Source organism: Myripristis murdjan, chromosome 3 (genome assembly GCF_902150065.1).
Source record: "Myripristis murdjan chromosome 3, fMyrMur1.1, whole genome shotgun sequence".
NCBI classification, from domain to species: Eukaryota; Metazoa; Chordata; class Actinopteri; order Holocentriformes; family Holocentridae; genus Myripristis; species Myripristis murdjan.
This window is the reverse complement of record NC_043982.1, coordinates 45,793,801-45,809,414: the sequence shown is the minus strand read 5'-3', so window position 1 is coordinate 45,809,414 and position 15,614 is coordinate 45,793,801. Positions and strand designations below refer to the sequence as shown.

At 43.4% G+C, this 15,614-nt stretch overlaps 1 protein-coding gene across 11 annotated transcripts in view; it reads right to left on the bottom strand.

Annotated features, from left to right (window-relative positions):
* The window catches only part of celf1 (cugbp, Elav-like family member 1), a 41,536-nt gene extending 26,889 nt beyond the window's left edge, over positions 1 to 14,647 (bottom strand). For 4 of the 11 annotated variants that reach the window (XM_030048228.1, XM_030048230.1, XM_030048233.1 and 1 more), the window contains exons 1-3: positions 14,459 to 14,647; positions 9,474 to 9,522; positions 5,655 to 5,764 (exon numbers count right to left, since the gene is read on the bottom strand). In XM_030048228.1, the coding sequence (XP_029904088.1) occupies positions 5,655 to 5,758 (104 nt within the window). In that variant the 5' untranslated portion in view covers positions 5,759 to 5,764; positions 9,474 to 9,522; positions 14,459 to 14,647. The remainder of the gene's footprint in view (positions 1 to 5,654; positions 5,765 to 9,473; positions 9,523 to 14,458) is intronic. The other 7 variants (XM_030048235.1, XM_030048232.1, XM_030048237.1 and 4 more) reach the window with 4 other exon arrangements.
* Between the last annotated feature and the right edge of the window lie 967 nt (positions 14,648 to 15,614).

Below are 15,614 nucleotides of genomic sequence, written 5' to 3'. Positions count from 1 at the left end.
TATGCTCAGGTCTCCCTTGAAAATGAGATCTTGATCTCAATGGGACTTACTTGATTAAAAAAAGGCTATAAATATCGATAACATGTTGTAAGATGCGATACTATCTGGGAGTTTAGATACTGTCATATCATGATCTGGCATACATGTCACGTTTGATTTTGTCCATGTTGCCCAGCCCGGCCCAAAGTTTGATCCATATGCATATGGAATGATATTCGTGAATCATTCCATCGTGATAAAAAAGGAGATTACAGACTTTTACATTCAAAGCATACGATGGATTGAGAGCGAGCGTTGAAATGGCTTAAAGTATATAAGATATAATGATGGTTTACCTCAGAACAGATTACTGTATGTACTTGGATTCAACCACCACAAATAAACATGAAAATTTAAAGAGGGAAAAAAAAGGAAAATCAGAGTCTGAGCAGGCATCACATGCTGCAATATGACGATTAAACGGACAGTAACACATGATAATAATGAGCTAAAGAAGCAGATAAGACAAAAGAGGCACCAGCATCCACAGCCACCACAGTCTGAGAGAGAGGAAAGGCAAACACACTGCACAAGTGCAACCCACACACTCTGCTCACATACTCAGTCACACACACACACACACACACACACACACACACACACACACACACACACACACAGCAGAGAGGAAGCTGAGCGTAATGAAGCAAACAGACCAGGATGCAGACTGAAGAGTTAACAGCTGCTTCTCAAATCAACGCTTTCTAAAGGCCGAGTGTGTCGGCCCTGAACAGGAGAGGGTTAAAGTGGGTCAGAATCTAAAAACTCAGACGGCTGAAAATGTCTGAGCTCAGAGGCTACACTAATTCGTGCCGCCCAAATATAGGACTTTTGGGGGGGAAAAAATCCATAAAAGCATAAAGAAAATTACTAAAAACAACTCTGAGCTATCACCCTAGTTTTATGTGCTGGGAGATCCTTTGATGGTGACACATTGTGAAAATAAAGATTTAATCCAAACTGCTATAATGGTGGGCAGACAGATTTTACAGAGGGGATGGAATAAAGAGTGGTTTACACAATGTGGAGAGGCGGCTTCAAACAAACAGCTTTTCTACAGACGGATGGACAGATGCGAAGACTATTTCAAAATGAGGAAAATATCAGATGTGTATATTTAACAATATATGATGCATTCACATATCGAACACCAACAAATTTGTATTTTGGATGTTGAAGGACCATGGTTATGTTATGTAATGCTGGATACTTTATCCTATGTATCTACTTATACATCAATAGGATACCTAATGTGTCGACTTTCTTTTCTTTAAATGATTTTTAAAAAGTTGATCAGAATGAATTGGATTTCTAGATTCCTGTTAATTATCTGTCTAAATCACAAGAGGAAGTTGGCCGGTAGGAGAACGTTTTCCTGCCTGCTGATTTCTTCTTGAAGTTATCCAGCGCCGTGCCGTCAGAGGGCGGGAGGGGCTACAGAGGGGACGATGACGTCAGCTAAATATGATGATGTAAGCCCATGTGATAATTTTGGCAGGACTGTGAAGTCAAATCTGGCTTTAACTGGGAGCCAGTGAGGGCCAGTCGAGAGAACTTTCTAGTTTTGTTAAAACTCAGGCAGAAGGTTTTTTTTATACAAGAGTGAAATGAGACAGACAACAGGACATGACACTAAACAGATTCTTGATGAAGCAGGGGAATGTCAAAGAGTTTCAGCATCAGACATATTTAAACAAAATCTTTTTGAAACTTTGCAAAGACGGCACAATGCCATATTTGTTTGGATTTTTTAAAAATGTGACGTGAGAGGCCAACAAGAGAGCTCAGTTCACACATGAAAGCTGAAACCACCCCAAATTGAAACCCGAGGACATGAACATTAGAAACAAACATCCTCCTAGTTACATTTCCTGTGGGCCTGGTTGAAACCTGAACTGAAGTATTTGAATCATTACTGTGCAAACCCAACTTTCAAACCCCCTGTGTGGAGCTGAGCAAAGGAAAATTACACAAACATCTTGAACAATGCTCATATCACGCTTTCTTGAGTCTCTGTAACAGATAAGCCTACGTCCGACTGTTTAAGAAAGTCAAACACAAGTGAGAAGTATTGCGCTGCCAAGACTGCAGTCTAGAACATGGTTTTCAAAGTGGGGTCCGGGATCCCCAGGGGTCCTTGAGAGGCTTCCCCGGGGTCCTCAGCAAAATGACAAACAGTTTAAATGTTTGTGAAAGGCGTCTGATGACCACTCACCCCCTGATTCATTCCCTCTGCCCACTGACCCTTTTCAAACTTTCTGATGTCCCGGACCCCAAAGTTTACTTTCTTTAAGCATCGGACCCCCATTTGAGGTGATTTTGTTATGTGGACCCTGGTATAAAAAGGAAATTTTGGTTTGTATTCAATTTTTAACTGCTCTGTTGTACTTGAAAACTGACAAATGGCCTCAAAGTGGTGAGATTATGGTGAAATACATAACTGTGAAATTAACCTTCTGAAACCTGAGCAAGTTCACTTGATTTCTTTCAAAAACATGGAGAAAAAACGGATTAAGAAATTAGCAAAAATTAGCAAAACAAATTTAAAAATGACCTGGAAATTTGCCAAAAATATATATTTTTAAATCACATGAAAACTATTCATGTCACACTATGACACATTTAAAAAGGTCAGATCAGTGAGTCTGAACTGATGTCAGAGGTCTTATGTTTAAACGCTTAGGAAAGCACAAACTTTTAAACTAACACTTATTTTGCTTAGTACCCCACCTGGAGGTCCTTCAAGGACCCCTGGGGTCCCCGGACCTCACTTTGAAAAACACTGTACTAGAGCCTGATAACAGAGCACCCGTGAGTCCAAACACTCCCAGGAACAAGGGACAAACCTGAGACAAGAGGCAAGACTCAAGAGGAAGAACCCTCTGAAAGAGCTACTCACACAGGACTGGAATTCAAAGAGCAATGGTCCACCATCATCTCAGGTAAAAAATCCAGTTTAAAGGACGCCATGGTTGTCAGGTACACTTGTTTACCAGTTAGACAGTTATGGTGAGCAGACAATGGTGATCAGATGGTGCTGGTAAACTCCAGATCGAGCCCTTGTGAGTAGGTCCGTCAAGAATGGAGCGGCGAGCGAGGTCGCCCAACAGTGTACACAAGGCGGAGGAAGACGCTGGCCACCGATAAACAAATCCACATGGAGGACGCACCACAGACCCCTCACGCACGGGAAACAAACACAAACAAAATCTGACCAAAAAACGTTTCTCTGGAGCGGAAAAAGAGCACCAAGTCATAGACACAAAATGACATGCCGTTGGGTTGGGCCTCCAGGTTCTGGGGCTGGGAGAAACCGCTGCAATAGAGATCATGCAGAGAGGGGGCTGATGGGATCACGGAGGGGCCAGTGGGAGCGCTGGCCATAGGGGGTCCCACAATGAAAGTGCTGATGGTTCAGGCTCTTTGTGAACGTTTCTCCTAGGCCAGCAGATCTGGCTGCAGCGTCAGATAAACGGGGTGTCAGATTGATGGTGATAAGGCCCAGTGGACAGAGGGAATGAATGGGGGAGTGAATGGCCGTCCACAGCCAGAGGCTAATCCCCGGACTAGCCGCACCAGGAGCTCACAATTAGGTTCCGGCCTGAGGGGGGGCTGCATTAGCCCTGTTGTCCTATGGGCTGTACCGGTCTGTGTGTGTGTGTGTGTGTGTGTGTGTGTGTGTGTGTGTGTGGAAAAGAAGTGGGAAGGTAGCCATTGTCATATGACACTGGCTGTGGCCACACAAACACACAGCTGTAAGATTTGAGGAGCTCCAGGCCATGCCAAGTGCACGACAACAAGTGGGACAGGCGGGGCGAGCAGGTAGGACAGCGCTCTGTCTGCCTGTCACAACAACAACAGGCAACAGGCCAACTCCAAGGCAATAAATTACAGAATCACAAAACGTATCAAATCAACACCAAAGTATTGTGAATCGCACTGTGTCGGGGGTCCCAGCAGTGGCCGGGTATTTCTTCTACATCCAAAGTTTGGCTGATTAGGGCATGTATCATATCCCTGTGGTACTGAATAGCAGGGCTGGGGCGATATGTTTATCTCCTGATTCAATACTGCCGATTCATTATTACGATTTATGGCAAGTTTTGTTTTTTGAATCATCCTCTAGTTTGTGGCTGTAAAGTTTCATGAGGCTGTGATTATCCTAGAGGTCACTATAGGAAAATATCTAACTGCGATCACTGGCTAATCACTGATCAACGGTTCACTCACCTGTTACGGTCACTGTATATTCTTTTTGTCAATTTAATAACTGTGGCAGTCGTCACTGCCACTTTGTTTACTGTCACTTGAATTTTTGTACATGCTTTCACTTCTTCTGAAATACTCACTTCAGGACTGTTTCCTGTTCTTGCACTATGCAACTATCATCCATATACAGTTGTCCCTCGCTATAACGCGGTTCACCTTTCGCGGCCGCACAGTTTCGCTGATTTTTTTGTGCAATTTTGCATGCTTTTTTTTTTTTTACTGGACTTATTTTTCTATGAAGGTTTGAACTTTGAGAGTTTAAACAAGAGAGAAAAGTGAGAAAATGTTAATGCCTGTCTGAGAAAAGTGTATAAAGTGTGTAGTGAGGGGTTTTACAGCCTTAAAACATCTAGAATAATTGTAAAAAAATAAAGCTGACTACTTCGCGGATTTCGCCTATTGCGGGTTATTTTTAGAACGTAACTCCCGCAATTAACGAGGGACCACTGTACTACATCAACAGCAATTTGTTTATGTAGATAGTGCCATCACTTCTCCAAGGTATTTATTTATTTTAATAATTGTGCCTTGTTTATGTACATAGTGCAGCCTCTTCTCCATGCCATTTGTTTTTCTAAATTTTTTTTGTAGTATTTTATTTTTTTCCTTTTCTCTTTTATTTTATTATTGTGCCTTGTTTATGTGCATAGTGCAGCCACCTCTGCAGGCTATTTTTTTTTTTTTTCATTTTTTTTTAAATTTTATTTATTTATTTTAATTTTATGTTATTGTGTTTTTATAGAGCACAAGCTAATTTGTCAGGAAGAATTGCTGCAGGCTAATATTTCATGCCATTGTTTCATGCTGAGGCTATTTTACTGTAGGCTACTAATATAGTGTGCATTTCTAATTTGCAATTTCTAATTTGGACTGAGTGTATTTACTACATTTTGTGAATCTGTTGTACTGTACTGCTACTGGATGATTACATTTCCTCCAGCATCATGTATACTGTATGTGGATTCAAGTTTGATGCAGTGGTCGTCTGGCCATCTGCCAGTAACGTTACTGTGTACCTGGACAAGTTCAACATTTTCAGTCATTTAAGAAAGCTAATCAAGCAGGTTTGCACCTGCTTGACTGCAACAGCTAGCCAAGCAGGTTTTCTACTGAGGGACCGCTGGCTGACCACCATAGCCCCGCCCACTTCACAGCTCTACAAGCCTGCAGGTCAGCAGAGCAAAGAGGAAGAAACTAAAAGGACACACAGGAAGCTGTCAGTAGGCCCGGGCCTACATCATGCAAATGTTAAGAAGGGTTGAGGTAATGGAAGGGAGGGGGGGTGGGCCAGACCAGCAGGTCCTGACCCCCTCCCCCAGGTGCTAACAGGGGCTGAGGGTCCTTACCCCCCCAGGGCCATGTTGGGGACGTCCGGGGCAGGGAAGGGGCGCTCGGGCTGCCCAGGCTGCTCTGGAGACACGTACAGCGTTTCAGGGTCCAGGCTATCCATCCACTACTGAAACACAGAAACACACATACACACACACACACACATACACAAGACACAGACACACACACACCAGGGCCAAACACACAGAGGACAAAATGAAGACACACACAGTGAACATTGAACAGAGACAATCAACACATGAAAAAGTACAAAACAGACAGAAGAGAGGGACATGCACCGGCCGGAGGAAAAGACTAAAAGAAGATGAAGAGAGACTCCATGAACTGGAGGCGACAGAGGACGTGACAACAGACGAACACACACAGGCCTGCTCCCTTTGCAGCAGCCGTGTCAGACTCATCAGGCGGTCGGACGCATCCCTTCAAATGAGACCTTCACAGGGGCCGGGTTATTATGACCCCGGTCGGCATACGGATATTTCAGGTTGCTTTCTGATTTATTATTTTAAATCACATCAATTTGCAGCTGACCAATCAATGAGAAACTCCATGTCGGCTCATGAAAACAACACATAATGTAGAATTATATCAAGTAGAAGAGACACATGCAACACACAGCAGACAGGTTTGCAATTTACCTCCCAGAAGGAAATAAAATAACTGATGTTTCCATCTTTCTGGAAAAATTATACATTCCATGTCAAACTTTAGTTTTTTTGACAGTAGCTTTGATAAACTAACAGAACGCAGCAACTGGATAATAACTGGATGCAAATATTTAAATTAAAATATTTTGATTTAAAAATGTTTATTTTTTTCCTCCTGTGCCTCCAAAACACCTTGGGGGCCAGATGTGACGTGTGTCTGACAGCTCTGCTTTACAGGTCGCTAACGTCTGCTCAAAGGAAACGCAAGTCAGGCTTTTTAAAACTCTATACAGAAACATACCACAAGGCAACGTGGCTTCTGGCGCCTTGCTCAAAGGCACATCAGCAGCAGCTCTGCCGTCTGAAAAACTGCCTGTCCATTCATACATTACACCGATTAGAGTTGACATTTTACCAGTCAAAAAAATCCCACCTCATACCAACAAAACTCCAGACCCACCTGATCAATATGTTATTTATTTCTACTTGTTTTGGAAGTGGAAAACACAGCGAGCAGTTCGTTCTGCGTGTTGCTTCATCAGGCTGGAGCTTATTTTAATTTCCTGCACTTGAGCAGCAACCAAAGAACGCAGGTAAGAGTTTGGCCGTGCAGGAAACTTCCTTTGTGTAACTGGACATTTTAAATGTTTATGTCCCCATGAAATGACCTCACATGACCTCTACTTCCTGTAAGACAGAGCATCTCAAATAGCGACACTTCATTTATTTTTTGTATTGGGGCATGTTTGTGATTTTCTTGCAATTTTATGCTCATTTTAATTTAACTAAATTAAACTACTAATTAAACTAATTTTTGGGGTTAGTTCCTGCACAGAGTCTCCTCCATGTTGTGTCTCTGCTGAGGCTCCATCACTCTGACACTGAAGGAAATATTCAGAGCCAAGATGCTGCTGTTTTATGGCTGCAGAATCACATCAGATAGAAACGATCTACATGTCTTGTGCATCATTTTAGACACATTTCCCTGGAACTCACCAGTTCATGTTTGGGATCTTTGGAAACCTCAGCATCTCCACTAGAATTTAAAATAAAGTTCTGCGGGTTTGAACAAAGCTCATGCCCGTGCAGCGATGACAAATCGACTTACTGGACTGGGAAGTAGTGTCTTTGTCCAATTACTGCAGTTAAACAACCAAAACAGAGCAACATATCCTGCTTTAACACTGCAAACCAAACTGTTTTCCTCATCATCCTTACGGCACAGCAATCAAAAATCAAGGAACGTAATCAATAATGAAAACAGATCTAATATAAAACAACCAGCAATTTGGAAGAAAAGGGGGCATACAAGATTTCCCAGTGGAACCTTAATGAAATGAATGAAAACAGCAACACAGGACCAAAGCAAACAGATTCACCATTTTTGTAGCTCCACAGATAAGCTTGTACTTTTTATTTTCACTTAAAAAAAATCTGTTAAGGTAATGATTTTTGCTGGGGTCTGTACCAAACAAACATGTTTTCTCACATCTGGAAATTACACTTTGTAGGTCAGGGTGTCTCTGCGGTGCCACAAAACTTTATTTACAACGATGTTTTGTCAAACATTTCACCCTTATCAAGAAAACTGCAGCTCCTGCAATTTGGCCATATTGTGATTTCAATAACAGTTTGATTAGTTGTTCAGCCCTAATTTCGATTTAGCCTCACAAACCTGAGAAAGCAGCAGCGCCTCGCCTTCAGTGGGAAAACACACTGCAGGAGGAACAAGAGGGCAGGTCCAACACAGAGTGAGTAACAATACACATATTCATACTGAAGCACTCAGTACGAGGCTTTCAGTTCAGTGCGCATCAAAAACCAAAATATTGTTGTCAATTACACTTTTTAAAAAAATGTTCTCTGTGCCAGCAGGTCCGGGGAGGCCTGCTAAGCACGCTAAGCTAAGCTAGCTTGTTGCAGTACGGCTAGTAATACCAGAGATAAGAGGTCCTCCAATAACCAGCAGGTCTGGTGTCTGGAGCCGCTTTGTTTCCCTGTGAATTATGAGGTGATGGCCAGACAGCGGTGGATAAAAAGCAGGTTCCACCAGCAGGAGAACTTCAAACATGACGAATCATTTACGCCGACGACACCCCGCTGTGCCAACAGGTGGAACCAGACCAAAACAAGCAGCAACACACACACTGCAGACTCTCAGCGCAGCATTTCTGCAGCCTCAGCCGTTCAACTAAATCAAACAGCGCAAAGCAAATCACCGTGGCGACCGAGACATTTATAACTGCAGATATGAGAGCCGACTGCAGTGGAAAACGCAGCTTTCACAACCTGCTGAGTGTCACTGAGCCCTGGTACACTGTTCCTTCAGCAGCCCAGTTCAGCCAGAGCCTCAAAAACAAAAGGCCAAATGGAGAATAAACTGTGGGAAGCAGCCGCTGCTGCTCTGAGCGCAGACACAAAGCTAGCTAACTGTAACAACACATTACCTTACCGCTGAATGGGAAGTCACTGCCATAGCCGACATCATCGTCGTCAAACAGATCATAAATTATGATGTTAGTTTTAATAAGGAGCTGTTAGTGTTTTGTTTTATGTGCTGCTGACACCCCAGAAGCTGGGTCAGGTGTAGCTCCCTCATTGCTCAAACTAAAAAAAGATCATACTTAATAATGTTTTAATGAGTTAAAATAAATTGCTCTGGCATTCATATGTTTTTTGCTGTCACCAAACCGTGAATTTTGTGAACCGTAACTCCCTTAATAGTGAGCACCTAAACTGAACTGACACCAGGTCAGCTGGAAGCTACAGACACAGCCTGGGTTTCTCCCGTCTGGCACACCAAAACTGTGTGTTGGGTTTACAGACACTCATCGATCCACACTGTGTTTGCTCTGGCTACAGACGAGGCAGATGCCATGTGATCATGTTCTAAACGAGGAGAGATGAAGCTGCCGGAATGGGCTCGGCTGTCCTGTGGGGAAAGTGCTATGTTTAGGCCTGTTAGCACAATTTCCTTCACGAGAAACAAGCGCCTGGTGTGTGTGGGAACAGAGAAGAGAGCAGAGGAGAGCAGACTGACCCACAGTACACTGTGTGTGAGCGTCACAGAGAAAGAGGAAGAAGAGGAGGAGGAGGAGGAGGTGGTGGTGGTGGATGAAGTGATGGAGACTTTGCATGATGTGCAAGGAGGCGTGTTAAACATCTCACCCTTTGTTCTGCTTGTCACGATGGAAACTGTCTCCTTCCTGTCTTCACCCTGCGAGGAACACAAAACACAGGGATGACGATGTGTGAAAATGACACGTTCAGGGCAAACCTGTTTGTCTTAGTAATGCCTCTTCTGCTACCTGCAACCTCAGGGAACAACTTCACTGTTAGCTGACGGTATGTGACCCAAAAACAGCTCAAATACAGTTTACATGGCAGGGCTGGGATGATATGCTTATCTCCCAGTTCAATACTATCAGGCTACAAGGATGCAATTTGCAAGTATTGTGATTTGATACTATGATTTATTGCAATTTATTTTTTGAATCCTCCTCTAGTTTGTGTCTGTAAAGTTTGATGAGGCTGTGATTCTCCTAGAGGTCACTAGAGGTCATTTTCTCCAGCGACGTCCAGTTGGACAAAAGTCTCTGCCTGCAGTGAAATGGCTGCTATGGGGGCCAACATCATCACACAGGAATCAAATGTGGCTCATTGAATCCACAAGAGTCTCAGCTTTCCAGTCAAAGCCAACTGATGCAGCTCCAAGACTGTTTAGGCCCCAGTCTGCACACACACACCATTTTACAACAGGCCACAAGAACACATGTGGACTGCAGGCTTTGGGGCCCAAACTGCATGGGATTAGCAGAAGGTGGGCGTGTCTGCAAAGGGGAGAGAACCCATTTTCATTCACACATCTGGAGGTCAGAGGTCACGGGACCTGCTGGAGACAGACATGACAGATTTTCTATTGCCAAAGTTTTTTTTCTGAAATCTTTTTTCCTCCCCCAGCTCCATATTTTTTTTCTCTCTACTATGGCCCTGATATGCCGTTGTAGTTTCCTCTTGCCAAAGTCCACATGCAAAATCCCTCACTTCCATTAAGTTCCCAACACAATGCATTATTCCGTCCACTTAGCAACACCTGTGATAACTGACATGAACTTCAGGCTTCAGTGCTTCAAAAACAGTCCTTTTTAATGCCAAGTACACGCTCCACGATTTTGACCCCGATATTCCACTTGCTGGTGTTTTTTTTTTTATGAACTGTTCAGAGATGCACGCCAATGTGTTGCCGATAAATACTAAATATCTTGCAGGTTAAATATCTGGATCTGTCAGCGATGAGCTACAGCCAATGAGCCAATGAGCCAATGAGAGTACAGAACATGAAGCTCCCCTGTTCCATTTCCCTCTGGCTCTCTCATATACAGACACACAAACACACACAGACACTTCCCCTCCATCTCTCTCCGTGTTTTGGAGGTACACAATAATGCAGTTTCTATAAGACACCGGCATACACAAAAGACTTTCAGTATTTGTAACCTTGTCATTCTGGCAGTTAATTCATTTAAATCAGGGCTATAGTTTGCAGCTTACCAATAAGACACACATTAGTACCTTCTAATCATAAAGCCATTTTTTGCTTGTTCTTGTTCTGTTATTGATTTTAAGCTTTTCATGTTTTCTCATTTCTTTATGTATTTCTATGCCTCTAAAGCACTCTGAATTGCTTTTGTGTAATAATGGTGCTATACAAATAAAACTGCTTTGCCTTATGTATCAAATCAGTGTAAATGATGACAATTAACTGACAATCAATACCAAATCACGACCCCAAGAGTTGTCTTAACTTCCACCACGAGATTGCTAAATAGTGAGCCAGATTGCTCTGAGTGCTAACTTGGACATTTATATGTGGACTCACGACAGGAGACACGCAGGCCACCAAAAGCTCCTGGGCAGTGCTAATCTGAGGTCCGGGTGACACACTGACATCAGCAAAACCAGCAGTGACTGAGTAACAGGACACAGGTCATGGCTACCAGAGGTCACACGGCCACAAACTGAGCACGAGAGTGGCCTGCAGCGGCGCCATGTTCCTGACCATCAGCCCGCTCGCCCGTCCAGGACATGCAGTACTCACGCTCTGTGTGGGCCATGTCACAATATGAGTAAACATATATATGAATAAAATAATAGTTTTAAGTGCTAGAAACAATAACAATGCAAAAATCCCAAATAATTCAGTGAGATTATTGCTACTGTAAAGCTGTTCCCTCCAATATAATTTCAGGATTCTCAACTGGAATAACCGACTTTGAGGGGGAAAAAATTGCTCCAAAAATAAAAAGCGCTCCCACACAAATTTTAGTGTTCTAGATTTATGTAAATATTTCTTTAGGTTTTATTACTCTGACTCAGACATTCAGTTCAGCAATTGTCCAGTGTCTCTGTTTTTTCTGCCCCAAACTATTGTTATTATATCAGCCTTTAAATTTCCACGGTCAACCTCTACAATATACAACATTTTTAAGTGCAGTACACAATGTTTTAAGAGTAATATACATTCTTTTTTTTTTTTTTTTGATATTTATTTTAGTCTAATATTTACTGAACGTGTGCTTGTTGTCTGTCTTCATTGTCTCATTAACTGCTCTAATCAGGAGTAGCATTCCCAGTGCCATGTCGTCCTACTTTCGGCCTTAATGGCGCTAACCGTGCCATAAAAGCATGAGAACATTACCCTCCACTCCACCAACACATTTATCAAAATTCGCAGATGACACCGTTGTGGTTCGACTCATAACCGGAGGTGATGAGTCAGCCTACAGAGCCGGGGTCCCGAAGTTGTCGGCGTGGTGCTCCAAAAACAACCTGGCACTCAACACCAACAAAACAAAGGACGTGGTTATCGACTACAGGAGGACCTGAGCGGACCCTGCCCCTATTTACATCAACGGGAACTGTATGGAGAGGCTTTCCACCTTCACATTCCTGGGAACACACATCCCAGAGGACCTCTCCTGGTCTGCTAACTCTACATGTCGACCAATAGTGGAATTCTGAATGCTGATATAACAAATATAGTTTTAGGCAGGAAAAAGCTGACAGCCAATTAATCAGCAATTCTTCCCCCTCAACATCAGAAGAAGCCTGATATTTTAATGGAGGAAACAGGATAAATTTGCAGAATTTGCAGGATAAATTATTGCACAAGACTGTTTCTGTTTACAGCACTTAAACTATTACTTTATTCATGTTTATTCATATGTGAAAAATTTAAGTTACTTATTCACGTCCCCTCTGCCTGACAATCAAGTCATTTTTGTGTAGGGTTAGCATTATTTCAGTTGCTACCTGTCAGCCATTGGCAACTTTATTGGCAGAACTTGACTGCTGATAACGACAGTTTGCAAAAATTCCTGCCGGCAACCTCTGACCAAAACATCAAGGGTGGTTTAAAAAAAAAAAAAAAAAAAAAAGAGGCCCAACAGCAACCATACGTTCTGAGAGAGCTCACAAGAACAGACTGAAGGAGAGGCTGCTGGTGGCCTTCTAATGCTCCACCACCAAGAGCGCATCACAGTGTGGTACCCCGGCTGCTCAAACAGGAAAGCTCTGCTGAGGGTTAGGGTCATTCCGCAGGAGTTAGTTGGTGCCAGGTCTGCAGATTTTAACATCTCGCGTGCATTTACACCGAGGCGGCGTGAGATGGGCGGGTTACAGGACCAGACTACGATGCCATCAGCACCACGGTGGAAACACGAATGGTTTTTGGTCTGGTGGTTTGAGGCTGCGGGCCGTTAGCACCATCTGGTTCAAAGACAGCCGTCGCTCGCAGTGGTGGAACAGTGGAAAGCCGGCTGTTAGGGACCGTCCTCACCCTGGACACCACCTGTTCAACCTGCCCTGTGGGAGGCGCTACAGGTGCATCAACAGCCAGACAAACAGGCTTAATTACAGTTTGTCTCGTGGAGCTCCACTAACACACATTTACTACAGAGAATGTCAACTGCTGAGCCACTCCTCACTCTCAACTCACGTTACAGTCCCCATGCAATCACCTCACAAACACAGAGAATGCAGTTACTTAGCAGACCAATCGCTGTCTTGGACTAACCCTAACCCTAAAGTTGATATTACCCACATTGTTGCCTCTTGAGATGTTATTGCTGTGCATGTTAATATGTAAATAACTATAATTTATTGTCCCAGTTCTGATCACTATCGAGATATTTAGCATAAAAATCGAGGTATGAGGATGTTGTCCTTATCGTGCAGGCCAACACACAGTACAGGCTGAGCTGGTTCACTCACACACACACACACACACACACACACACACACACACACACACACACGTTGGTTTCCATCACTTCTGGGGACATTACATTGACTTACATTCATTTCCTGGAGATTTATCCTAACCTTAACCCTAACCACTACCTGCCTAACCCTAACCCTAACCTTAACCTTAACCCTAAAGTTATCTTAGCTTTAAATCAAGTCTTCACCCTAACATTAATGGTGCTCCCTTATGGGGACTTGCTTTTTGTCCCCATAAGGGAGGTGAGTCCCCACAACGTGACTGTGTAAACAGATTTATGTCCCCACAACATTAGCAATACCAGGTACACACACACACACACACACACACACACACACACACACACACACACACACACACACACACACAGCTCACCTGGCTCAGTCAGCAAGCCTGTAACCTGCTGTTTGTCTGTCTCTGTGTCTGTGTGCTAGCATTATGAAATCACATCTCACTGCAAAGTAACCCCCTCAGTTTGCTGAGGCTACCCAGTGGGAGCTAACGTGGCCTGGCTGATCCACCGCCCCGCACGCTGAGCCCGAAGTCTTCACATTATGTTCCTCCTCTGAACTTTGGGAGCGTCTCCAGCCGCTCGGCTCGCTGCACCTTCACCTGGACCACGGCTAGCCAGCCAGCTAGCGTTAGCCTGACAACTACACCGTGACGCATGTGGTTTTACAACTTTGCTGTCAGTGTCGAAGACTTGAATCTCAAAGTATAATTGACATTTTATCATAACCACACGGGCACAGACGCTGTTATCAGCTAAACTGTCAAAGCAGAGCACTTGTGCTAACGGACACGGAGCTCACAGCGCAGCTAGCTGGCGCTAACTAGCATCACGTTAGCTAACTGCTGTCGACCAACTTACCTGAGCCGTCTTTAACTGTTCGCCACTGTGTTCGCCTCGTGTTTTTTAAGTGTCTGTTAGGTGTGTCTCTGCTTGTGGTGTGTGTGCTGTGCTTGGAGGAGACGGTGCCTGCTGCGGCGGGGAGACCCTTCAGGACAGACACGTTAGCAGACTCCTGTTAGCGCCAGCAGGCTCCGTGTAAAATGGCAGCCTCTCCTGCCGGGCCGCTACCATCCGCCCGGCGCCCGGGGGGGGGCGGCGCCGCTCAGCACTCACCGGATTAATGACCTCAGTTTGGATTCAGAGCGAGATTTTTGGTTATTTATTGTACTTTTTAAAAACGGTTTATTTCTGGGCCCATTTTTGATATTTATAGTCCTTACTCAGAGCGGTGAGTGTGTGACTCCCCCCCACAGTCTGCTGTGGTTCAGTCCACACAGAGCAGCCTGCTGTAGTCATTTCCTATTAAGCTGCATACCAAAACAGCACACACACACACACACGCACACACACACACACACACACACACACACACACACACACACACACACACATATATATATATATATATATATATATATTTTTTTTTTTTTTTTTTTTTTTTTTTTTTTTATTAATAATAAAGTCCACAGTCTAATTGGTGCAAGTCACTCTGGGTGTGCGTGTGTGTGTGTGTGTGTGTGTGTGCATAAAGCAAAAGAGGCATATGCATGTATTTTTTAAACTGTATACTGAACTATAATGAAGCAGACCAGAGCCTAGCAGTTGAATACCAGAACAGCACACTGGATGATATTACTGTCACATCATGTTGACATTATAAATACAACAATAAACACAGGCTGTGTGATAATGTAATATATTCTATGTAAGAATGGAAGTTCCTCCAAGAGGAGAAGCTTTGACAGGCACTGCCCGGCGCTGTGTTGCTCTGACCGTATAAATGCTGTATAACCTATAAACTTAAAACAGTCCACCTCAAAATTTGACACAGTATATATATCCAACAAATCTATTATTTCTCCAACTTTTCTGATATTGACAGCAAATGTAATTTTTGCAACGATGAACCTGAATACGTGAAGTGTTTATTGTACTTTTGTTTGAATATTCAGTTTCTTTTTTGGACTTGAAAGAATGAATCAAGAATACAGATAATGTGTAAAAGAAAAAAAGT